The sequence below is a fragment of the Paralichthys olivaceus genome, chromosome 17 (genome assembly GCF_024713975.1).
Source record: "Paralichthys olivaceus isolate ysfri-2021 chromosome 17, ASM2471397v2, whole genome shotgun sequence".
In the NCBI taxonomy this organism is placed as follows: Eukaryota; Metazoa; Chordata; class Actinopteri; order Pleuronectiformes; family Paralichthyidae; genus Paralichthys; species Paralichthys olivaceus.
Window position 1 is genome coordinate 1,762,076 of NC_091109.1, and position 25,910 is coordinate 1,787,985.

General features: G+C 40.8%; 1 protein-coding gene and 1 long non-coding RNA gene across 2 annotated transcripts; both read left to right on the forward strand.

Annotated features, from left to right (window-relative positions):
• The first annotated feature begins 4 nt into the window (after positions 1 to 4).
• Positions 5 to 7,494, forward strand: mettl4 (methyltransferase 4, N6-adenosine). The gene is made up of 8 exons (XM_020087548.2): positions 5 to 389; positions 964 to 1,029; positions 2,048 to 2,405; positions 2,571 to 2,640; positions 2,811 to 2,985; positions 3,062 to 3,168; positions 3,249 to 3,340; positions 7,170 to 7,494. Exons 1-8 carry the CDS (start codon positions 171 to 173, stop codon positions 7,358 to 7,360), a joined length of 1,278 nt encoding a protein of 425 aa, XP_019943107.2. The 5' UTR covers positions 5 to 170; the 3' UTR covers positions 7,361 to 7,494.
• Positions 7,495 to 7,926: 432 nt separating this feature from the next.
• LOC109629624 (uncharacterized) lies at positions 7,927 to 24,624 on the forward strand. The gene is made up of 3 exons (XR_002202713.2): positions 7,927 to 8,124; positions 8,615 to 8,706; positions 23,084 to 24,624. It is a non-coding gene; the product is annotated as an uncharacterized lncRNA (long non-coding RNA).
• Positions 24,625 to 25,910: the final 1,286 nt, after the last annotated feature.

Sequence of the window (25,910 nt, forward strand, 5' to 3'; positions counted from 1 at the left end):
GTTAGGGACCAACATCAGAAATCTCTTTCCGCGCGAGACGCCGTGTGCTTTAAGTATCGTTTCCAGAGAACTCGAGTCGCGTGGGGACATTGTTGTAGGTGTGTACGCGGAACAGGGGTTGTTGTGTTTGGGGCAGATTCCGGCTAGAAGCGGAACCGAGCAGCTCCTCCATGTCCGTGTTGGTGCAGAGCGAACACGGCTGCGTGTTGGACTCACGCTCGCTCATCGACCAGGGGCTCGCACGCTGCATCCGCTGGGAACACGGTCGACAGAGTCACGTGAAGTGTCGCTTTAGGAGCCAGTGTTTCCAGATGTTTAGAAGCCACGGCGCTGCAGCTGTGGATGCAGGACACGTGGACATGTTGCAGAAAGCAAACAAACCACCGAAGGTAAAGAGGCTGATGATCACGAGCACACGACATGACTTTACATCAGTTCTCTGGGCACTACGAAGTTTGGGGTGGGCACATTTTCACTCAGTGACTGAGTGTTGAGAGTTTTTCCAAGTTTTAATGAACGAGTCACAACAGGAAAGTATATTATATTGTATTAATTCAACTGAGCCGTGGTATAATAATACCAATTATAACAATAACACCTTTTCATGAATCAATATCAGTTCAGTCAAATGAAGATACGTTTTAATATGAGAATCGTCCCATCCCTGTGTCCAACCAGCAGTGCAGAAATCAGGAAATTCTGACAAAATAAACGATTGGCAGATTCAATTGGCACAGAATAAAGTTAACATACTGGGTGGGCAGAGTAGAAATATAGGTGGGCATTGTCCCCCCCTGCCCACTTCTAGATCTGGGCCTGGGCAAGAATAACCTGGAAAAAAAAACCCAACCTAAAACTAAAATGAATGAAAGTAACAATGGTTCAAAGTTTTATTTGATTATTTCATCTTGTTCTTACCATTCATCTGTATAAATAATATTTTATTAACAATTTTATTTTCAGAAAAGGAAAAGAAAGCACAGCGAACTCAACCAGGGGGAAATTGATTCACAAATCTTCCACGAGAAGGTAGGTTGACTGTCTTTCTCTAGATTTAAGTCTGCACATCTCTTCTTCTGAAATGAATCAACCATCGAACATCTTTCCTTCAAAATATCAAACTTTTTTAGCTCCACTTAAATTCCCATGATCAGTTCCACTGAACACAGTTGCACTGTGGGTAATGTAGGCAGCAGATTTTGAAAGATCTGGTGTAGGATAGATGACATCTCTGTTTATGTGGTGTTAGTAGATGCATTTGCATCAAAATATTATATACTTAATATATATTCATACATAAAGTTACTTGTGTCCTTTGGTCCATTTCATCATATTGATTCAAGTATCCATTTTGCAACTGTTTATATTTCAGTTTGTTGAATGCAGCATGTTTCATGAACACTTTTGTGTCCCTGCTCTTTAAACACTCATTAACTCAACCTTTGTTTACTTATATTTTATTAAAGCACTTTATATAACACTTCTTACCTGATTTTATTTATATTTATTTATTTATGTTACACATAGTAACTTATTTTTGTGTTAGTATATCTCCTTTGTATATCTTTATCAAAGGCACAAATTGATGTGAGGATGAAACTTTCAGAATTTTGTTGCACAGTTAAAACAAACTTCTTGAATCTTTTCTTGAGATTCACAGACATTATGAGCCTAAAACATTGTAAAGTGGGTTTACAGCCTGCTGTTTATTTTCCTATTGTGTCAGAACATCAGAGACTCTTATTGTAACATGTGAGAAGGTCATCCTGGGAGTTTTATTTTCTTGAGATTGTAGTCGAAAAAATAAGTGTGGTGGGAAACTATTTTGTAGTTGAAAAGTAACTTTGATATAACTGTCTGAGACTTTTATGACCTGAACTGTTTTGACCTGAAACCTTTATGACTGTTCTATCATGTATTGAATGTCCAAGGAATTATGCTTTATATGCAAACCCATATATATATAATATATATATAATATATACACCATATTTTGAGTTTATCTCACCACCACACTCAATCCCGTTTATATTGTGTTCTGATGCAGATCCGGTCTGTCGTCGCTGAGGGAACCAAGTCCTTGCTGGATTCATCCCAATCCCTTGGTTATCTGAACGGAGCGCCGGACACAGTTAAAGAGCCCCTTCCTGTCCAGGAGTGCAGCCTGGCCGCTCTTTGTGAAATGGCTAAAGAGCTACCTCTAGTGGAGGACGAGGAGCAGGAGCTTGTCCAGCCACTTGTCGCTGAGGGGGGCTGCACGTCACATGTGGACTTGTTCTCTCGAGTGACGGAGAATAGGGTGGACCGGGCCACCGTGGTTACACTGATGGGAGAGGAGTATGTGATACCACCGCACGCATCCTTCCTGCTGTCTGATTTCACACGAATACAACCGCTAGTCCACTGTGAGTACGACGTCAGAAACAGAATATTTTTGGGCCTGAAAAAAATTAACAAAATGCCTTTCACTGCATGTTTGTGGTAACATAAGTGTCACTGTGTGACTCTCATCATCACAAGTGAAACCATATTCAGTTTATTTTCTTAAAAGCTGCTTGTTTCTCACACAGATGGAAGAAAGTTTGATTTGATCGTCATGGATCCACCGTGGGAAAACAAGTCTGTGAAAAGGAGTCGCAGGTAATTTGGCTGAAGGTGTAAAGCAGAAAGGAAGATAAGATAAAAACACTTGTTTTTTATCTCTAGGAATCAAATTCACATGTTAAAACAGCAAATGAATCAGGCCTACTATTAAATACTACGTTGCATTTACTATCTTATCTTATCTAATCTTTTTTTTCTCACTGAAGATATAGTTCTCTGCCCTCATCCCAGCTGAAACGACTCCCTATACCTCTACTGGCTTCTACGAACTGTCTGGTGGTCACCTGGGTCACAAACCGGCCCAGCCACCTGCGTTTCGTCCGTGATGAGCTGTATCCACACTGGGGGATAGAGGTCGTGGCTGAATGGTTCTGGGTCAAGGTACTGAAACTTTGAATAGATCTTAACCTGTTGGTGGTATTCCAGATGTTTTAAAGGGGTCGCTCTTTTCTCTCAGGTGACCACATCTGGACAGTTTGTGTTTCCACTGGATTCAGCGCACAAGAAGCCGTATGAAGTGCTGGTTCTGGGCCGATACCGTCCCTCTGCAGATCTCTCCACGAGGTGACTTCCCGGTGTCAGTTTTTATTATTTATATGATAACCCTTAATGTCTCTTAATCAAATTTGTTTGACCACTTTCAGCTCCTCAGAGACGTCAGAGGTTCCTGTAGAAGACTCGCGTTTGATTGTCAGCGTCCCATCAGCTCTCCACTCCCAGAAGCCCTCACTCTCAGGTGCATATCTTCCACTACATCTACCAGTACAGTTGTGTTTTACTGTGCCACCAGAGGGCAATGCTGCAACATCACTGATTGTTATCTCGCCGCACAGTTTCAGCGATCAGCGATCAGCTCTAAATCCTCGACAGCCTCCTACAACACATGCAAATCAATGGTTTTAGGCCGAAGTCAGTTCTTCAGGTCTTTAAATTGCACCATCTTGATTTTTTCTTTTTGAAGAAAATAAAAGAATTGTCAATGAACATACTTAAGTAAAAAGTATCGATTTATCTCATTATGTAAATAGAAATATCAGACATGCTTTCTGCAGAAAGTTTTAATTTTCTTTTGAGAGCACCACTAGTGGTTGCAGATGTTATTGGAGAGAGAGCACTGCTCAAACACGGCACACAGGGTCTCTACTGAATCCATATTAACTGCAGGGCTTGAATCCTCAACCCTTGACAGGTTGGATTTGTCAAAGCTTGAACTCCTGCTGCTCAGATGTGTCAAATTCCACCTGTTTACCATTATTGTGGTGTTTTGGCAAGATTTGACTGCAACACGGACTCTGCTACTTGGAATCAACGTAAGACCTTGACGATGAATATGCAGGGACTGTGAATAAGCGAGGCTTGACGTCATTTCCCTCCCTCTCAGGGGAATGCAATTTATTGTGCAGTACGGAGAGCAAAAACACAGCCAGTGTCGGCCAATGCCCTTTCAGAAGCACAGAAAAGCCTCCGCCTAACGCTCCTGGCTGGTTATTGTTTAAATACATTGAGTTGCAACATAAAGATGTTGTTGTGGAGCTGTGATACCATGGAGAGTAAGTGGATTAGTAAACAGTTAAGTATTCAGTCCCCATATGTGATATATATGTGATTCTTTGCTCAGTGCAAAGCCTCTCAGCAGGTTTTCCTCAGAGCAACATTTTTATTTCGGTGCACTTGGCTACACAAGTGCAGTTGCACTTATAATTAAATGTTTATTCGTGTCGTATTTAATATGAAGATGCACGACCAAACGGCTTGAATGAGTAGAATGTATATTTGTCTTTCATCTCCAGTTACTATGCCTCTTCGGTGGTTCTGCGAGAGGCGAGAAAGCTCTAACGGCAGTGGGTGTGGCTCAAATCTGTGAGTGTAGAAGGCAAATATTAGAAGAGCTTGACCCAATTCTGCCAATAAATCAAATGTCTAAGATGAAAATTAACACCTAGTCGCTTGAGGGGTAATTTTTCTCTTCTGTTATAAATTAGAAAACTGCTAAATCTAATTTAAAAGTCTCCGCACCTGTAACATTAAGCTCCTTGAACTTTCTTATCCTCAACTCCTGCTATCGTCCCTTAAAACTCGGCCGCACTTTGTGTTCGAGTCCAGCTTGTTGGGTTTGCTCGAGCCAGCGGGCAGCCTGATGGGTGTGACGCCACTACCCCCGTGCCTTCCACCTCGAGAAACCCCGACCCACTTCTGTCCCGCTACTGTCACTGACATCCTTGGTTGCCATGGAGAGATAGGGGACACCATTACTCCGCTACAGACACAACACATCCTTGCCAGATGGTCAAGCTGCAAAAAGAGAGCACGGGGGGTACTGCACTTTCCCGACTGACAAGATGCCCCCCTCCCGCAACTTTAGAAATTGTGAAAAAGTTTATTTTAATTTGACTGTTCCTAATGTTCATCACACTGCCAGTTGCGTGGGTTTGAATGGGAAATGGACCCGTGAGTGTAATCATTGTCATCTTTTTTCACTTCACCAGTCGTCTTGAAACCCTGATACCAATGTTCTGATTGTCTTTTGTTTTCTACACGTGTGAGACTGTGACGCTGTTAACATGGTAGATTGTTGAAAATCACTCGGGCTCTTTTGGGTGTAGGGAGCAGCTTTGCCACCAGGGGTTGCTTGTACAGCGTTTGAATTCCCAACATTGATCCACATTTTGAGATCCTCTGAGGAATAAGTAATTGATGCAGTCCCTTCTTTGTTGTAATTTGATCTGTGAAATCTTTTAAACCAGAATTAGGCTAGATTATATGCGTCTTTTTTCAGAAATAACCCCGGCTCCCTTGGCCACATGGGGGCAGCAGAACAACCTTTGATATATCATCACCCCATACAGTTGATATTGTAAATTTATGACCAACATTCTCTTTCCTTTTCTGCTCTCAACCAATCTTCTGGGAAATATCTGACTTTTTATGTGCAAAATGCTTCACCACATCTGAAAAGGTTGTGTTCAGTGAGTTTTCAGTGCTTGTCCATTACAAACAATAGGTTTGACACCGAAAATAAGTGTATTCAGATTATAAACCCTCATTTAATTCTTCTTTGCTGAACTTTGACTTGACTCTCTCCAGACATAGGACAACATAAAGGTCAGCACATTGCTTTTCATTCATGATTCAAGCTTTGTCTGCATGTGACATTTTTAATTAGCATCAGAAGTGGTAGATATTGTGCATATCAGGAATTAGTGTAGATGAGATTGATATGGAAAAGATATAAATAGAAACATGATCTAAACTTAGAAACTTGTTATGTTGTGCACTGAGAATCAAGTCGTTTGTGAGTGATACGGAAAATGAAACGGCTGTAGCAGTGGAGGGCATTTTACATCCATCAGTAATAATAATGATTAATGCCATGTTTATGTTGCTTTATATTATAGATATTTTATTAAAATTTGATGAGAAGTACATTATAAACCATGAAGTTAATACTGTCATTGTATTGTAATTTTACAAACTGGACAGATCTGGATTTCACAATTAAAAGACAACTTAGGACTTGTTATGTTACTCGTCTAGAGAACAGTTGAGTAACACCCTCTTCTACCACAAGCCTTTTCTTGGCAGAAGTTTCACTCGATGTCCCATTTCAGAGTTAAGAGGATAATTAGACCTTTTATTCTCCGTTCAACTTTGAGAGCTGAGTCACCGCTTCGGGCCGAATTAGTCGGAGAGCTGCATGTTTGGCCTTTCCATTCGGTGACTCTGTCTCTCTGACATACATCGGATGAGAAAGCTGGAGGCAGGACACCACATTGTGCAGGTTGGATAGGTTTGGGGGACGAGGCTTTTGAGCTCATTAACTCCCTGAGTGTTGGCTGAGTTGAGTGTCAGGGCGGTTTGAGTATGCACAAGAGCAGGCAGAGTAGCACCGGGGCAGAGGAAGGGAAGGTGTCAGGTGTGCTGCTGGAATATCATCACTTAAAGACTCAAAGTCACTTCCAGTTCAGAGAGAAAAAACCTAATATATGGTGTGATGGAGCTGGACAGTTGCAAGTGCTGTTCTATTACTGAGTGACAAGAAAAGTACTCCTATATGAAATAGATGCAGTGCAGGGATTTTACAGCCCAATTCCCATTGCATGTTTTATCTCTTTTGTCCTGTTCAAGGCTTGATTACCAAGTGGGCAAAAAGGGCAGCTCCCCTCTTACCCTGGCACCTGAAAGCATCAGGGTCACTGCATTTTGTGCTTCTTTGCTGAATGCATGTCCTTTCTTACACAAAAAACATTTGCAAAGCCACTTTCCTGTCCTTGTGAAAAAGTGACCTCATAGGTTTCTTGTGCAGCAGCTTATTACGATGCATAGTTGTGTTTTATTGTGAGGGAACCTCTAGCAGCTGTACTGATGACAGGAAAAGGAGCAGTTTCATGTGATACAGAAAATAGCACTTGAACCTGATTTCAGCTGTTAAGAGTGTGTTTTGTGCAGCCATTGGTCGATACTTAGTTATTTCATATTGAACTTTACAGCTCTTTTTGGTGTCAAGACGCTACAGTGACTTAATCTGCTCTTGATCATTAATCTTCCTCGGTTCTTCTTCTCCACAGAGGTGTTGAAACGCTACGTCGGAGCAGAAGCCTCGTGCTTGGAGCTGTTTGCTCGAAGCCTGCAGCCCGGATGGACCAGCTGGGGCAATGAGGTGCTCAAATTTCAGCACACAAGCTATTTCACTCTGACACCCACCGATGATCCAGCAGACATTTCTAAAGTTGAGGGCAAACCCTCAGTCACACTATAGCAACCAACTCCCCTGGTGATCCCTCTCCTCCTCTCCTCTTCGTCACTGGCCCACCACTGTGGACTAATGACTGATCTTAAACACTTGTCACATCAGTATTTCACTGTTTTTAATAAAGTTTTAACGCAAAAATGCTTCTATACCAGTTTCCTTTTGATCTGCACTTCTCATGCATGGGGGACCTTTGATTTCTTTTTGGGTCGGGGTACATTTTTAAAGTAGTTAATCACAGGGCTGCCTTTGGAGAGATGAAAGTGCATTTCTGTTTTTCGCTGTGTTTTGAACCTTACTTCTCAAATTGCAATCAGATAAACAGCACGATTTAGTTTTTCTTTTAATATTTGCCTTTTGAGAAATCTTTGGCACAATATGTGTCTTAAGGATGATCAAAGTATTTTATTTTCTTACATTTCATGGTTGAACTGATTCTAAAAATGTTTCCCAGTTTCATACTGAATCGCTTAAGGATGGGGGGGGGGGGGGGGGGTTTCACTTGAACAACCCTCTCAAGGACACATAGTTCAATAGATAATTTGTCCGTGGATTTTCCTTGTTTCCTCTGAAAGATGCCATCTTCTCTGTCAGCAAAGGCCACAGCCTGCCTTCCCCGACAAGGTAGGGCCTCCCTAATGAGTCTGTGGTATCAAGAGGATGGAGCGGAGGTGTGGCTGCGTGTGGGGATGAATAGCGCTGTCTTTGAGGCAGATGAGGATGAGTTACGTCCACTGCAGCACAGTATACATCACAGCTAATGAAGACAGAGTGTGAGTCCAGCAGGATCTTTTACACATTACCCTGTCGTGCTCTCTCTCTCTTGCTCGCTCGCACTTGCTTTCTAAAGCACACACACAATGCAGCAGCTTCCATTTCTCCTTATCCGGCCTGACCTGAGTTAACAATGAGAACCAGCAAAGTCCTTTGTTGAGAAATGTTTCAGTAAAGATTGATCAGAACATTTGCTTCTATTCAACTTTAAACAACAGTGACAACATTTTTTAATGTAGAGTCCAAGTAATATTAACTGGACTCTTCTAATGTCAAAAGTTAATATTAATGGGTGATGGTGACAATCTACTTTGTGACGTCAGGTCCCACAGTGGTATATGAGACATAAATTAATTACATTAGATGAAAGGAGAGACGACTTCACATTGTGGTTTGTGTTCCCACAGATCTGAAAAGTTGATTTAACAAAATGTTCACTCATCCTTGATTTTATCAGTAAATTAATAAATTATTTGTTTTCATTGCCAGTGGCTTTTCATTGATGTCCTCCAGTATTCTGCTCTTTCAATGCTAATTCATCATCCATCAAGCTGACTTGACCACCAGCGTCATCTGCAGGGGTGAGTTCTTTTCCTTGTTTTTATATAATTCTAACTTAATTCTAAGTAATAAGAGGGAACATTTGTCTGCAGTGGAAACCGTTCTGCTCCTGTGCGAAGTGAAAATAGTCATGTGATAGGGGCCTGATGGATTAGCACATTTCCATGACTGAAAAGACCCAATCAACAAGCGGTTGTGAGTGTCTATGTCACAGCTTCCAAAAATCTCAGTTTCTGTCCGTCCAGACTAAAAAGTAGTGCCGGGAGTTTTCAAACTAAAACAGGGCTGGCAGCATTTCCAAACTTCTCTTTTATAGCGGCTCTAAAACTTCAGAGTTGTGTGGACGCAGATTCAGAGCAGAGTTGATGCGTTTTCAAATGAACGAGTAGTTGTGGGGATGTAGCATCAAACACATAACTAATAAATCGACTTTGACGAGTAGGAATTGGTTGAGGGGCTCTTTCAAATCCATGCCCACCCCTCATTTCGAAGGAGTGCACTAGGATTTTAGTGAGTCACTTCTTCAGAAGTTGCTCAGACACCCTTTGATCAGATCAAACACTTTGCTGGTCGTGCTCAAGTGTGGCAAGGAATGGTTTTGTGCAGTTGCTCCACTGTGTAAACTATCACATGAGAATTTCCAATATTGCCCGTGGTAAACCAGCAGACATATTTCCCATGTAATCCTGGGTATGAGAGAGTTGGAGAAAATGTTGCTGTAAATAGTCAGAAGCTTTGTCAACAACTCGGCTCGCAGAGGGGAAAAACAAAGCCTTTGGTTTGGAGACAGCCGTGCAGCAAACTGGCTCTCATCACAGCCAGATCTCCCACAGGACGCGGGGGAGAGAGGGAAGATAACTATTTCCTACGAGGAGCTGAGTCTCCTCATCTGTCTCAATCCCAAGGCCCCCGTCTCCTGCGCTGCCTTCGCTCGGCACACAGGCAGCTCAAACTTCTAAAAAGTGGGAACCACAATGAACGAGCACACATTAGCAGTTTCGTCAGTAAGCATCATCAGAGAGAATGTGAAATCTGAAGTTGAGTGTGGAGACGTAGGAACAAGTCCCAAGGTATAAATTCATTACCACAAACTCTTATGTTTATGGTAACAACTTTAGTACAAGGGTTTTTTTGTAGTTATAAAGAAAAAATACCCCTAGATATGTTTAACTAAGTGGATTCTTATTTTTTAAAGCGACCATTACAGAGATTAAATTACTGATATGTTCACAATTTCTTATTGTTATTTAGTTTGTCACAGTCACTGAATTCATGCTCTCTGTCTCAGAAACCCTAATATTTAATGTCAGGTCTTTATACTGGCAACAGGGTGAGCTTTGATTTCCTGTCTGATACACGTTCAAATTATAATTCCTTCTTCTCAAAGGATTCATTTACCTCTAAATTTGAGATGGGAAGAATCAAAGCAATCCCTTCGCTGAATATCTTATCTTAAATGTATTCATGAGGATGTAGACTCTGGTAATATAATCTGATTTAACGTAGTGCCATGTATTTTATGAAATGTTTCAAAGTTACCCGAGGGACAAGATATATCTGGCTGTCATTAAATATACAAACGAAGAAAATCGAAAGAGAGACGAGAGTTTTAAGGAGCTAAATTGAGACGCTGCAGCTCCCGCATCTCACACTTTCATCCTGAACAGGAAATGGTGCTGAACAGACACATTATCTGGACTTATAGATACACAATAGGAACACGAACACTGGTTCAGTTGAAGTGAGTGGATGGTGAAGTAGTGGAATAACACTTAAAGTTTTATGATGCTCTTAACACCAATTTACAGTTGACAGGTCATTGTGATTTATCTTGTAGGGGTATGGTGTACTCAGTGTGCACGTGAGGTATATTTGAGAATATTTCATTGTATCATGTACAAAAGGGAAGCCAAAATTATTTAGCGTGTACATTGACTTTTTATTTAGGTCCATGTCCCATCTGCTAACACAGAGGAGGCATTGTTTATACACTATCCTGCAGTCAGCCAACAGGGAGGGTAGCGAGGAAATGAAGCAGTTATAGGCTCAGAAAGGTTGCCACGGTAAAACAAAAAAACTATAGGCCGTTCACTAGCGTCCCTTGTATTGATTTCCTGCATACATGTCTTTCCCTCCACTTAATGGCTCACTGAAATGACATAAATAAGACAGATACAGACACACATAAATTATGATCAGTTAATTATAATCATAATCATAATTAATCCAATAACAGATTGAAAAAAATAGAAGAAGAAAAAAACACCTCCAGGGTCTGTTAGGTCTATAACATTTTAAATAATCTGAGTAGTTAGAGGGGATTACATTTTTGACTAATTTTAATGTGTATCTGTGCATTTGAAAATGTGACAGGATGGGCACTTCTTAATTACAGAATTTAATTTGAGAAAGCCAACTCTCTGCCTGGCCACTCTTAGCTGCTAATATGTGTTTACATGTTAACTTGTTAACTAACTGAGTTAGTTAGACTTTTTTTCTGAAGGTCAAAGAGACTTGGAAATTGGTTCCATCTCAACTAATGTGGGGATGCCTGATCCATTGGTCCTGAACCTCTACGACCTCGGGAAGGGGTCAAACCACCAACTCTAAAAAAAAAGTACAAGATATTTTCAAATAACTTTTTTTCTGAAAGTCGTACAGACTTTTGCATTTCACCAATCATGAAGGGGAGACAGTTACGCACCCACACCAAATTTAATAGCCTAACCTTAACTCTCACTTAATAAGATGCTAATATTACAACCTTAATAATCACAATAATATGCAAATTGATGTTTACAACTTGCGTGACTACTCATCAGAAGGAAGGAAAATCATTCAATACAGTATTAAGGTGGTGGCTATACTGCACATGCTAATCCAAGATGAGCCTTCATATAAAAACCCAAATCCACATGGAGTTCATGTAAATGCCAAGTGAAGATGAAGGAGACCAGAGGGAATTGGATTCCAGTCATGGTGACAGTGCTGCCGACAAACAGGAAGTTCCGCCGCACACCGCTGACTGCCAAAAAGCTAACAAGCCCACACCACCACAGCAAGAGGCTGAGAAACAACCAGACACTAGATGATTTTACTCTCTGCCATTATATTCCCACCGATCACAGATGCTTCATTCTAATTATTTACTTACATCCCGTGTCATCAGTTTTAATTTGATTTACATTAATTAGTGCTCCCTGTCAATGTGTGGGTTTCGCTTCATGCGGCTGCGCTACGTCAAATTTCCAAAGATGAGCTTGTCAGGTGGAATGGAGACTCCTAATTGGCCACTGGTCTGAATGCGAGCTTTAGCACGTTTGATCTTCTAATTGGTACCATCGTGCTTAGAAATACATGTATGCAAACATGCTTACATCCGTGTCTCTTCCTTTCAAACATACCCAAACCTCCTCATCTGCTAATTCTGACAGTCACTCTCCTCGTCTTCACTTCTCACTCACAGCTAATATTTCATACGTCAGACCTCCTCACTCTGTTTTACGAGGGGTATAAAACGCCACTGAAAATATTTCCTTTTCCCACCCCTGGCGGGCTAGAAAAATATCAGAGCCTCGTTCAAATCGAGTGTTCTTCTGTCGTCTCAGCCTCTCGCTGGGCCCCATCACCATTCAGTGTCAGTGAAGCCTAACGTGGCAGATGGACAGCTCCATCCATATTCATTCACAGGATACCTCATGTCTCTCATGTAAGGATCTGTCTGTCAGCAAGCGGCACGTGTCAGTGTGAGTCCATGAAAAGGTGTCAGAGAGGGGAAAAAATGACTGTTTGAACATCCAGACATGAGCAGCCAGTCCAAAATAGTCACCGACGGAGATAAATTGAGGGATATTAGCAGCTTGGGTGTCAAAATGGCTGACAGGTGGATGGCAGCAGGCAGGAAATCACTCTGTGCCAGATTTACAAATCTTTTGGCTTTGTTAAATAGACAAAGAGTCATGACTGCTGTGTTTCCATGTCTGTCCTGACTCTGCTTGCTGCTCTTGGTCTTATTAATTCATTTATAAACTATGGAACAAGAATATTGGCATTAGTGAGTAGTAATAGTCAAACTGCTTTTTTTGGTCTTTCGGAGCTGGACTTGTTCAGATTTTGTAAAGCTTCACTCAGTACCCCACACTTGCACTCAAATAGCTGCAGCTTGGGCTTAGATTTGCTGTGCTTGTGCTCAAATACAAGTGTACAATTTTATAGTATGTACTTTATTATATGTACTTTGCTTCATTTAAAACTTTTAGAATAAAATGACATTTTCTGTATATGCTACCAGTGCATGACCCTGTTAAAGTAACCGCCCGTGTGGGACTCTTAAAGAGGTAAAGCTAACGCACATAGAACGAGGGCGGGACCATTTCATTTGTCAACACTACACCTGGCACCTTGAGTGAAAGCACGACAAAATCTCAATGTGAAATCAGTAAGAGCTCCTCTGAATCCACACGACCACACCGTTGAATAAAGATAGGAGAAAAAGCGAAAGGTTTTTCAATTCCTTTTAAAAGGAAAAACCTCAGTAAAGACTCCAAAACGACCTCCTATTGACGGCTGTGCGTCAAAGGACACTTCATTATTTTGCTTGGGAAGCTCTTCCTAAATATTATTTCTGTGTCAGTGACGGGTCATGTTGCATAACAGTGGAAATGCATCGCTGCAGGCTATTCCACTGTGAGAGAAGTAAACAAAGTCGTGGAAGTTTTTCATTCTGGGGGGCAGGGGGAATATATCAATGCAAATGAAAAGTGTCAGTATTAATATAACAGTAAACGGTGACATTGAACTTCAGACAATAGGCTTAAAGATATATGATACGTTTTATGATATTGGATGAAGAAAAAAACAATAGTACGTGATGAGTCTGAGGTTGATTGTCATGCTATAAAGAAAAAGTTGATCATGTTATTTTAGATAAGAGTGTGTTAAGGGAAATAAACTTTAGTGTTTGAACTTGGCCCTCAGAACTGATAGTGAATCTGCAAACGAATGCAGCTGTGCAGCTTAATTTGAACTTCTGGGGAAGTTTCTAATAATACCAGTTCTGTCAGGCTGAATTTTCGTTAAATGTGTGTATGACATGATGCAGAGGACATTTAGAATATTTCCATTTTATGCTGTTGTGTGCAGCCATTAAAAAACGTTCAATTTTTCATGAGGAGAGGCAACGCTTATTTGTTTGGTCATTTTTATACACCGTGACATTTCCCTTGGTTTGCATAATCGGTTAAAAACACGATGGAATTGAAATACAATGCAAACTATGGAACACCACTGCAAACACCTGAATAATAATCACAGAATACTTGAAAATTAAAACTGGACATATTATAATTGTAAGGGCAGAATTTATGGCTGAGTTGTATTGAACCTTTGTTATGTTCCTATTGATGAAAATTCTATAGCGATAATTCATCATTTTATCCCCCAGCCCGTCTTTACAGTCACACTTCTGTACAGACTGTCTACTTCAGATTACCCAAGATGCACATTAATTCCAAATGTACCGTGACATTGGGTGCTATCGGCCCCGCCCACTGTGTTGACATTCTGCAACAGACCAATGCCCTTACATACCAGCGGAGGAAATGCCAGATGAGACCACACCTGGTTTCTTTCTTCCAGTGGGTTAAAAATAGAGCGGATGTAGATAAACTGCAGATGAGCGAAAAATTAGTTACAGCCATGAAGTATTAACTGGAAATCAGAGAAATGAGCGTAGCTGTCACTGTGGAGCCAGTGGAAGAGAGTAAATCCTTAATGTGGGATGTGGGCTTGTGGTTGTGGCAGATTGCTGCCGGTAAGAGCCGCAGCTATACCGAGTCATTCAGAGGGTTTTCCATCAATCACACTCTCAGTGGTTTGTCCACACCTGTCTGAACCCCCATCTCTTCAGTGCAGCAACAACAACCTCTACTTTTCCTTATTGACCTTTAAGGAGTGCGTGGACACAGGGAAACAGGGATAAATGGCATAAAGATAATTCTCACAAACATGATAAATATTAAAATATATTTTATATATGTTTTAAATCAGATGAGGCTTTGTATCAAAAGCAAAGGGACATTTTTTTAATGCAATACAAATAGCTTCACTTCCATAAATCGTTTTTTTTCCTTTTCTTGACAGGGTCTATATTTATCACATCTTGTGATCCGTCCTGTCCGAGGACCGTCCTCAACAAGGTGCAGCAGTTCTCACTAAAGATGAATGAGTTTCACCTTTAATGCCGAGTGGTTGTGATTGAAACTATAATGTATAATGAAACTCACATGAAATAACAGCGCCCTGCAGAGGCACACCAAAGGGTCACATGTGTTTTTCTTCCCAATGTTAATTTCTTCATCATCACAACAAGATACTTTATATCTTTGACATTTGAGCTTTGTGATTTCGCTTTGACCATAATAATGAAAAGTACTTAATACACTTAAAACCGTATGTAAGATACTCTTCTACCTGGAAAACTAAATTAGATAAGTATTTCACAGTTTAAATGGCACTTACACAAGCAGATAAAGGTCTTGAAGTTAGCTATACTGGCGAAAATCGCACGTAAGATGAATTAAATTTCCATTTTCTTCAAACATGCCCGGCTCTATAATATATTATCTATCTGTGGTTTGAAGATTTCCATTACTACACATCAGCGTCACAGACATGCAGCCACCCGCGTCCTCAGTTATGGCTTTTATCAAATCACAAATTACAATTTTGAATATTTTGCTCAGTATTAGGGACCGGATGCTACGCAGCACCTGCCAAACCATATTAACCTTTTATGTAATTTAAGTCACATTTCCAAGGCCACACTATATCACTTCCCTCCCTAATCTCCTTTTTCCTGACAGCTCGCAAATCTGGTGCTATATGTGTTTCCTCTGATGACATAACACAGCGTTTCCAATAGTTGTAAGTAGTTTGTAATTATTCTTCCCTCTGGCACGAGGGAAACTGTGGCTCTGAACCAAATTGACCAGCAGTCGAAATCATTCAGGTCCTTTAGGTTTTATAGTAAAGTTTAATGTTTGTGTTGTAGGTTAGTTTAGAGCCTCCTTCTCCTTCTCTTGGGAAAACTGTTGTGAAACTTTACATTGAGTGAGGAGGGGATATCTGAAGCTGGGGTTAACAGCACCAAGGTGATGAGACATTGTGCTACCGACCGGCCCAGCAAGAGAGAGCGACAGGCTGGTGACAGGCCGGGGCACACAGGCCTCAGTGAGTCACTGATATGGGACAGCGATGACATGCCGTCACTTCAGCTTCTGCTCTCTAGGGCTCTGCAGCTCTATTTTAGCGAGGAGGGACATATGTGGAGAAACTGACTGCAAGAGCAAGACTGAGTGTGAGAAGGACAAAGGAGAGCAAAGGGATATAGAAAAATACCAGACCTCCTTTTTTTCCCACCTACGCGCTTCAGAAAAAAGGATGATGTAAAATGAAAAAAGTTGAATTGCGTCATCATGGACAAACAGGAGACTATTCCTCTGAGGAAAGAAACTCCGTCCTTCATTCCACCAAAAATGTCATATGCTTACGTCGAAGGGTCAAAGCCAGAGCTGCCATAGTAATTATGACTCTTGTCCTTTGGGAGCAAAGAGGAGCGATGTGATATTATTATAAAGCCACAAAGTGTGCAAAGGGATAAAGGAGGAGCTTGTATCACTGTTGGTTTCCCACTGACAGTTTCAACATTATTTACTTTTAATCATGTCTGTAAACTTTCCTTAACCCTGTGACCCGTTGGGACACTGGGAGACGTCAGGCCCATTGGGTCCTGATGGTTCGGGCAAAAATTATAAAACTTCATACTGGCATACTTGAACGTTTTAAAAATGAATACCCTGCCATTTACTCACATACAGATGATGTTATTGTAGACATCTGGATCGTCTTTTTCAATTCTCTAATACAAATGAATCACAACATCAAGGTAATGGGATCAACCAGATGGTTACAGACAACTGTTGATTTGGAAAACACAAGAATAGAGTTTCATTATTCAGCTCCTATTATTTTTAAGAGCTCATTGTATTTTCGTTGATGTGATGATTCATGTGGCCACTAGAAACTCCACAAATATGGAGCTAAAATGTTTATGCCCTGGAGAAAACTTAACTTAAGAAAATAATAACTGTAATTTTCTTGTAAGTTTCTTTTACTGACGAACAAAATAATATCCTTGTAATGCCCGAAAACGGAGATAAGAAAACGACCACGCAACCTTTTATCGTCTCCCAACAATCCACTGAGTGAGACGTTCTTTTGTCCTCAAAGGGGGAATAAGTGAGAAACAAATGACTCAACCTGCTCAGCCTACGTACCGTCAAATGAGCTGCACCTTAAAGCTAAAAGGAGACATATCTCTGACATCTCACAAACAGCTCAAACACGAGCTTCAGGTGGAGACGCTGCGCTAAAGGCACGTCTGCTTTAACAAACACGAACAGCTTAAACTCCCTTTTTCGGAAAAATATTTTATTATGGTTTGATAGAGAACGGACAGTGACAGGTACAACGTCAGAGTTTAATAACACAGTCACTTCTGACAGCTTGTTATAAAGTTGAGACGGGAACAGCCAGTGTGGCCCAAAACTTCACAGATATTCCGCTCACACTCTGAAGCCCCCTCCCTCTTTGGACACACTCAGTCAATACATGATTGATGCTCATGCAAGCATGGCAGAGGATTTCCTCAAGGACTCATCCATACCGTTTCATTAATGATTACGGGCCTGTTCTCTCGCCAAGGAGGACACGAAGTGAAAGGCAAAGATATAATGCTTCACAGCCAGCGAACAGCTTAATTAGGCACCTTATGGCTGAATTTGGCATTTATTCTCGTCCAGCAAGAGTGACTACACACACCTTTCTCTTTTTTATCCTTCAGACAGCCAGGTCTAAACCTGCTTTGCCCCGATTATTCAAGCTGATGGGATGAAGCTCTTCATCTCCCCATAGACCATTGAGGGATCTGGGTGTAGTGTCCGTGCATTAATGCTTAACTAATTGCTCCATTCGTCTGTGACTATGTGCTGGTCGGCCGAGACCCTGAGCTGGTTACAATTACCAGCGTGGCTGCGGCCGGCACTTCATTAATGAACTTCAGACTCATTTTTTTGAATCAATTGCACATAATATGTTTTAATTTACAAAAACATATTACAGAAATTAGTTCTGATTCTGAGCTGTGGCCTCACCCTGTCTTAAGGAAGTTTTTGAATATAGGTCATCTACTTGTGAGAAGATATTCTAATACTGTTCTATATTTACTTTTACATAAGTTGACATTCTGGATACTTTCTCCAACACTGTTATAAACAATGTATATGTAAAATAAAAAAAGATGTTTGAAACCAGTACGTAAATATAAGATGAATGGAACTAACTAAAATCTTTCTTACATAAACAATTTATGCAGCATTACTGTATGTTCTTTGATGCCTCCAAATTATAGCACATCACATTTTCCCTTATCCAATAGATGTCTGAACGAGTCAGGGGCCTCCAGCATGCATCAAATGATGAGATGACTAGCCCAGAGGAAACACCACAGCCCTGCGTGGGATTTCATAACATGTTGAGTTATCATGAATCAGAAAATGTGGCATTCAACAAGCGAACACGCCAAAATCAATTTGGACGAGGGAAAACAAGCTGTTTAGCTCAAAAACCTGTTTACAGACTTCTTCCGGCCGAGTCCACAGTTCTCCGTGATCTTCTGTGTACAAAATGAGACCTGTGACAACATGACTTATCGGCCTTTAAGGAAAAGACCTCAAACAGATGTATCCGGTAATGTGAGTTAGCAGCAGGCCAGGACCTGCAGAGAATCGTGTCTCGTGCCCTACTTAACCTGTCAAGGCCAGTCTGAGAGCTACTCAATCAAGTCTCTATGGGTGTAAAAAAAAAAAAAAAAAAAAAACCAGAGACGGAGAGCAGAGGTGAATGAAACACTGAGGGGATCAAAAGGCTCGTGTATATTTTTTATCTTTAGGCATCTACGAGTCTGGCTCAAGATCACGTAGCTCAGCATCCATCCGGCTCTTCACGTTGACCGTTTCTTTGGAGCTTGGCAGAAATGAGCTACCTGAGCAGCAGCAGAAATGACTAATATATCTGATACTGAACCCACTTCTGTTGAGGCTGAAGATGGTGAGACGGGAGAAAAGAAGGAAAGGAAGGTTCCTCAGAATAGCTGCACCCCCTGAGGATTGTGTATGTGGGTGATGTTTGTGGCTGGCTGCTAAGTGGTTATTTATGGAAAACTATTTACGATGTTCGGAGGGTATCCCTTAGATAACAAGAGTACCTGTAAAGCTGTAACACATGCCTGCAACTCTAATGAGAGTGACATCTTGCAGTTTAATATACCTCATTACTTACTCTTTTTTCTAATATGAAGTTAGAGAAGTTTAAGTTTGTTAAACAAACACTGAGGGTAAAGAATGGTTGTAGTCGTATGGATTTAATGCAGTTTTGAGAATTTTGACTTTTGTGTGAAAGTTGTCTTCTGTTGTTAATTGTAGTCACAGTGTAGTGTAGACGAACACATACATTTCTTTAAAATCTTGAGAAAACGGTCAAACACGAAGCAGCAGTGGCGGAAATGTCCTGACCTTTAGTCCCAAGTATGGGTTCAATTTCCATGATATGACTAATTAGATGTGATCAAATAACTCTTTATGACGTGATGGTTATATCCTACGACTTTGTGAACATCCCCAGACCAAGGTTGTCACTCTCAATCACTTCAGCAGCTGTCGCAACCACTTCTAGGGCCAAACAGTTCCAACTCCTTTAGTTAGTCTTTACATCAAATTATGAACGTTATGAACGAAACAACCTTGATATTAGTAATAATTGTGAAGAAGAACAATGACATCTAAAACCAAACTGCTTTGGTGTTCTCTTAATTTTGGCAAATCACACGAAAAGAGTCCACTGTATTGTTCCTTTTTTCTCACATAACTTATCTGCAAGCCTACTCTGAATCTTCTGAATCCTCTCAAATGGAAAGCAGTTTAATCACTGTGGACAGTACACCACTGTTCAGGCTGAGAAGTACTCGTGATAGCACACTAATCTCTGTGTGGTTGTAAAATTGATGGAGCTCTCCTTTAATATGAGGCAGTGTCTGCTTGCTGCAGGTTGCGTAGACATTGTTGAACTGCAGATGGTCTGTGAAATACTTTTAACTATATATAACCATCGATTAGTTAAGTGCAATCTGACAAACAATGTATTTCCCTACAAACCTTTAATAATTGTCATTTCAGATGAGGCAAACAACCCAACTACACTATTTCATTTGCAATTGTTTTTGGGCCTATAGCCAAAATTAGCATTAAAAGATGTTTACTTACAGTCTAAAAGAAAGAGTTTTATGCGATTACTCGGCACTGGCAGTGGACATGGGGATGATTACTCTTGTTTTGCTTCTATTTCTATCACATCTTTACTTGCATGCTAACGAGCCAACCCTTTCTTGTTTTGCAATATTACTTTGCGATAACGAGTCACGTTGGCGTCCAGTTGGCCTTCAGTGAAACGTTACAGGATGAAGACAAACTTCTCAAAAAGAAAGCGGAAGGTAGTTGTTTACATGTACTGTAGTGCTTGTGTGCATTCGGTGATGTTGCATGATAAAGGCTTAAGACAAGTAAAATAAGTAACAACAAAAGCTTATATGCAGCACTGTTCACTGACACTCGTCACAAAAGGCTTCATTATGAAAGTGATAGAGAGCCAGAGGACAGTAAGACAAAACACATAAACTCCAGGTAAAGAAAGAAAGGGAAGATAATCCCACCAGAAAAATTCCCTTTATCTCACGCTTGCTAATCAAATTTCTAAATTCTATAACAATTCTTAAGACTGACAATGTGAGGTAAACCCGTGGGTATCATAGTGGGCAGCGACACAGGAATAACACTGGAATGCTGGTGGTGTAACCCTACACAGGACTGGCATCACTCTGTGGGGGGCTCCGGGTGACATTTGACTACAGCTCCAGGAGGCCCAGATGTGCCACTTTGATGGAAAAGAGACGTGTCAGCTCAGAATACCAGCCTTGACAGAGAAGACACATACAAGAGAAGACCGGTCTCACGGTTGGGAAGTCACTGTCCTTTTTTTGAGAAACCCAGAGTGGAGTTCAAATGAAACCACTCGCTGAAAACCTGTGATAGAGTTTCAAAAGGGCTTGAAGGATGCATCCTCAATGCACCGATCAAGCTGCGCTGGAGAATCATTGACCGAGGGAGGCAAAATAAAAAAGAAGAAATAAATAAAGGCGGCTTTATCGCTTCCTCGCTGTCAATTACAGCGAGGTCTTATCAAAGCACTTCAGCTTTATTAAAATGCAGTGCACTGGCAGGCCAATAACCTCTGACAAATTAATTGAATTTTGACAGACAGCTTATAGCAAGAGGAGAGCAACGGAGATCATTAAACAGACCTCAGTGGAGATCAACAAGCAGACATCGATAAGCCTGGCTCTTTGATGGCAATAAACCACAGTGTATGGCTTTATTATACAGCAAATATGTTTGCTCACATTTTGGCTTCATTATAAATACATCCAACAAAAGACTTAGCTGTAAGGCTGCATACACTAGGACAAAACAAAATGTTTTCCACAGTCGTTACTATCCGACTGTTGGGTCAGCAGGATTACGCAAAAACTACTGAACTGATTTTCTTAAAACTTCTTAAAGGTATGGACCAGGGAAGAACCCATTTTGTAGAGGATTTGATTAAAATGCAGATAAAGGAAATTATTTAACTTTCTGTAACATTGTGCTTTTCTGGCACACGAGTGCTGATATACACAAAGCAACAGTTGACTTTGAAAGGTGTTTGTAAAAATTCTAAAGAGATAAGTGGAATTTTTAGTTGATGGAGAGATGTCTCTTCACATGGACAAACCAGGATCAGTCCAGATCAGACAAAATATCCCTGTGAGTGCAGCTAACTTCACATTTCATTCTAGGTGTCTCATTTTCTCCAGCTCCTAAAGCTCCTATCTCTCGATCATGAGAAGACTCTGTGAATTAAATCTCTCGTACTATTTCCCCGGGGACAACCGCAGCGATATCATCGCCTCGATCATCTGTGCTGTCACCCAGGCTGCTCCCTCTATTTGAAGAACATTTTACCACCTCAGTCTCAATCTAGATGCCTTCACACTCCTTCTCAGAAACCCCAGGGATCGTCATTGAGCATTAAATATACCCTGTTCCTTTTTTAAATCCTTCATCGCACAGATGTGCATATTTACATGTTTTATTGTTTTGTTCTTACAGGAGGGTTTCTCAGTATGCAGCTAGTCGGAGATGTGTTATATACAAATACGGGCTTTCATATTAAGTTAGCAGTGTGAACTTGGGCAAAGATTAGTAACCTCAGTTGTTTTATTAAACCTTGTGTTCTTTTTGTTTCTCTTTGCATTATGGTTGACTAAACTCTCAAAAGTAGCATCTTAAGTTTTCTTTTAAACTCTGGAACCAAACATTTCCATTTGTCCTCTGGATCGCTGTAGTGCGGGCGCTGGAGTGCTTAGCTGATTCTCTTTTGTCATAAATGAGGTCAATAAGGAATGAGACACTTTAAGTCATGCATTTAACAATAAGACCTCTGTCATAGAGTGGATTGAAAACACCAGCCCCTCCTTGAGCAGAGTAACAATTGTGGTATTAACTCTAATTGTGGGGCCTTTATGATGACACCAGAGGACAATGGAGCAGAATAGCAAATGATTAAAGCATAGAAACGCAGTGTGAGTTGACTTTTAGCTCAGGGAAAGTGAAGACATTTCTGTGTATGATTGTGGATGTTAATACGGTTTATCTTTAGAAGGACCTGATTGGTCAACATTGTGAGATTTAATGCCTTAAGACATGAGTGCTAGGAAAGAGTTGGCTCAATATGAGCTGGATATAAGAAATGACGTGTACAATTACACCAGTATCTGGTTTTGGAGAATTTGTAGTTAGTTATAATTAAATATTATTTAACATAATGATATAAAGGAACTTTTCTTCGCTGTACAGTACAAAAACTCCTTTTATTTTTTCATAGAGTATTCCACTTTCAATCAGTCCCACCCTGAAAAAGCTTTCTCCCTAAATCCATTTGTAACCAAAAATGAAGTGAACCACAGATGAGCTTCCCAGCACCATTAGAGGAACTGTACATGACGACACCTCTGCACTCACGGTGGCTACAATCCAGCTCGGTGTGAGGGCGTGGTTTTTGGAAAACACACAGAGAGATGAAAGTAGGGTGGAGTGTCGCTGCAGCCATGTTTGTTTGGGACAAATCATCGTGAGTTACCTGCCTTGTGAGCTGTGATGTTACCTGGATTGACCTTTTCCCCTGCAGGTGACAGGATGCGGATCGGCAGGAGAGCGCCGCGGTGGGTCCATGATTAGACCAGATCGGAACTGCAGGGTGTGGTGTTCTCTGTACCGCTGTCACACACATCAAACAGTCAGGCGTCCCCATCAGGTACGAAGGAGCAGCAGGAAACTGAGAGACTGGAGGTGGAGAGTGACTCAAAGCTTCACTCCAGTTCTCCTGTGTCTTCACTGCCCCTCTGACCTCTGGGCTGCGATCCTGGTATTATATGTGTTGTGGGGACACCGGCTAAAAAGTTGCATTACAAGGACATGTCTCCCTTATGGGGACGTAAGTCATTAACGTGAAGACATGTTTTAGGTCACATCTCGGATAAAGTTAGGGTTAGGGATATAGAGTTTTTGGTAAAGGTAATAGTTTGTGTTATAAGTCAATGTAATGTCCTCTGATATCATGGACAACGTCAGTATATAGGCAGATGCAGGTGTGTGTGACAACCACAGGGATTTGGTGGTGAAAAAAAATGAATGAGTGTAAATGAATTAACCCCGAGCATCTCTCACACTCGCAGAAAAAACAAATTTGCACCTGATTCACACTCACCTGGCTGCATAATTCATGAACTTCTCACATAAAAGAAAAGCATAAAGATGGTGAACACGGAGAGAGCTTTTAATGCTGCAATTTACATAACTCCAGACACTTTCTACAGAATGTACTATTAATTTTACAGGCAAGATTCATGGAGCACAATTCAAATGTGAACAGGAGGCTTTTATGTGTCTTATTAAACACTGTAAAGGACAGATTTTACTGTTACACAATGGAGAGGATCTCGTTTGAAAAACAGCAATACACCACTTGTTTCTGAGCTTTCTGCCAAAACAAAGTCAAAAGAGAAAATGTGGTAGAAACTTTCACTGGACTATGAATGCTGTGAACAAACTAGTTCTATCATAGTGTTGCACTTGGTTGTACTTATGATTGTGGAGGAAGTGGCCAAGTAGTTTTAAGAAATGAAGCATTTCTGTTTTTTATTTATTTATTATCCTGTGAGTCATGAAGGCAAAGGACATCTTCCGCCATTGTAAACATTTAACAATTCAGCCAATTAAAACCATGTTTCTGAAGTATACTTTGAAAACTATAATACGATGTGCATATGGTGTTCAGCAGGAGATATACTTATTTATTATTACTTATCATTAAATTTAAAATGCATTTAGATTAGGGTTTTACTTTGATGCAGCGAGGGTCAGGCATGCATGCAGTTGATGGTCAGGTGACATCAGTAAAAAGGTAAAAAGGAAGCTGAACCCATAACAAAATGTCAATTGTTCTGTTGAGAGTTTCTTACTCAACCAAAATGTTGAATCTGAGAGAAACAAAAATATTCCCCACAATGTTAGTCAGGAGTGTTAATGTATCATGCACTGGATATGAATGACTATACAGCTGTGTTGGTATATGAGCTATTGCCATTTTTTTCTCTTCTCCTTTGGTGTCTGAACGTGTGAGCTACACTAATTCTGATGTGCAAATTAAAACTGAAATCCTGCTATGAACTCGCTCATGCTGTTTTTTACTGAAATAATATCCTCCTAAGAATCTCGGTGCCAGGCTGACGTGAGTCCCTTTTCTGTCTGAATCAATATTCTAATATCAGTCCGACCCGGGTCCCAAAAGGAGCACGTTGACCTGCTACATATTGTAATTTCAGTCTGCCCTCGAGGAACGAGCTGGGGTGTATTCTGGCTGCTTTGCCTTTTGTTTAATGTGATTATGGGCGGGAAAGCAATCAACCAAACTCTGCAAACATGAATGTTTAGCAGAACAGAGTGAGATATTGAAAAATTAGACCAATGTGTGACGTTTTATGTGCAAAACTAATATTGCAGGGTGTTAAAGGAATGAGAATATAATATAACTGAAGCATACGAGGGGAAAACACTTTCATTCACACATGCAAATCTCAGCACATTGTGTTCTGCGGGCAGAATGAAGGGAATCTCATTTTCAGACAGCGAGAGTTTTCCTCTGCCTCATGTGTGGGTGTGTCCCTCAGTACGTCTCAGCATCGTCTGTGCGATGCCAGATCTCATCTGTTACACTGCAAATATGAGACGGTCAGCAGAACATCTGGTCACACCGTTAAGTTGTGAGATTTTTTAAGCCTCCGGTCCCTGCCCAGATCGCAGTGGGCGACATCCGTGCCAGACAATGCAACCTGTCACAAACTGTTTGTTGTTACAGGCTGAAATAAATGACCTAATGCTGAGTGGAACTCTGAATGAAGTATTAACATTTGTCACCTCTCGGCGGGTCAAGAGGTGCAGGCTGGGATGAAATGAAAGACGTCATCCGGGTGGGGGTGAAACACAAATCATGACAGCCACTTTTAGTCTCAATTTAGGTATTGTTTAGACCTCCTCCAAGCTGCTCTCAGAGGAGAAATGATTGATTCTCGACAGAGAAGTGAGCTCTGATTAACTGGCTCTGGAGAAGTGGGTAAAAATAACAAAACAACAAGTCCTCTTCCAGATTCCTCTTTTGATTAAATATTTTAATTAAATATTTCAAGCTGTGTTTTGGCCTGCCTGCTTTTGAACCGCTCGTGAGAGAACGAAGTGATCCAAAATACAGACGGTACTACAAGAGAGATGCAACATTTTGCTATTACACTGTAAATAACTTTATTTATAAGAGTCAAATTTGCAGCAGATGCATTGTTTAGAACTGCATGAAAAGCTGCAGCAGATGGATTTTCTTGTGTGTACCCATTTGATTTAAGGGTCAGCTCAACCAAATTCCAAAAGTTATGAGCATTGCCATCAGCATCGCAGTCACTGAG

Excerpts from the sequence above, each read along its gene's own strand:
- mettl4 (XM_020087548.2), top strand. The coding sequence starts at position 171 with ATGTCCGTGTTGGTGCAGAGCGAACACGGCTGCGTGTTGGACTCACGC. Across the intron at positions 390-963 it reads AAGCAAACAAACCACCGAAG|AAAAGGAAAAGAAAGCACAG; the intron begins GTAAAGAGGCTG and ends TTTTATTTTCAG. Across the intron at positions 2,406-2,570 it reads AATACAACCGCTAGTCCACT|ATGGAAGAAAGTTTGATTTG; the intron begins GTGAGTACGACG and ends TTTCTCACACAG.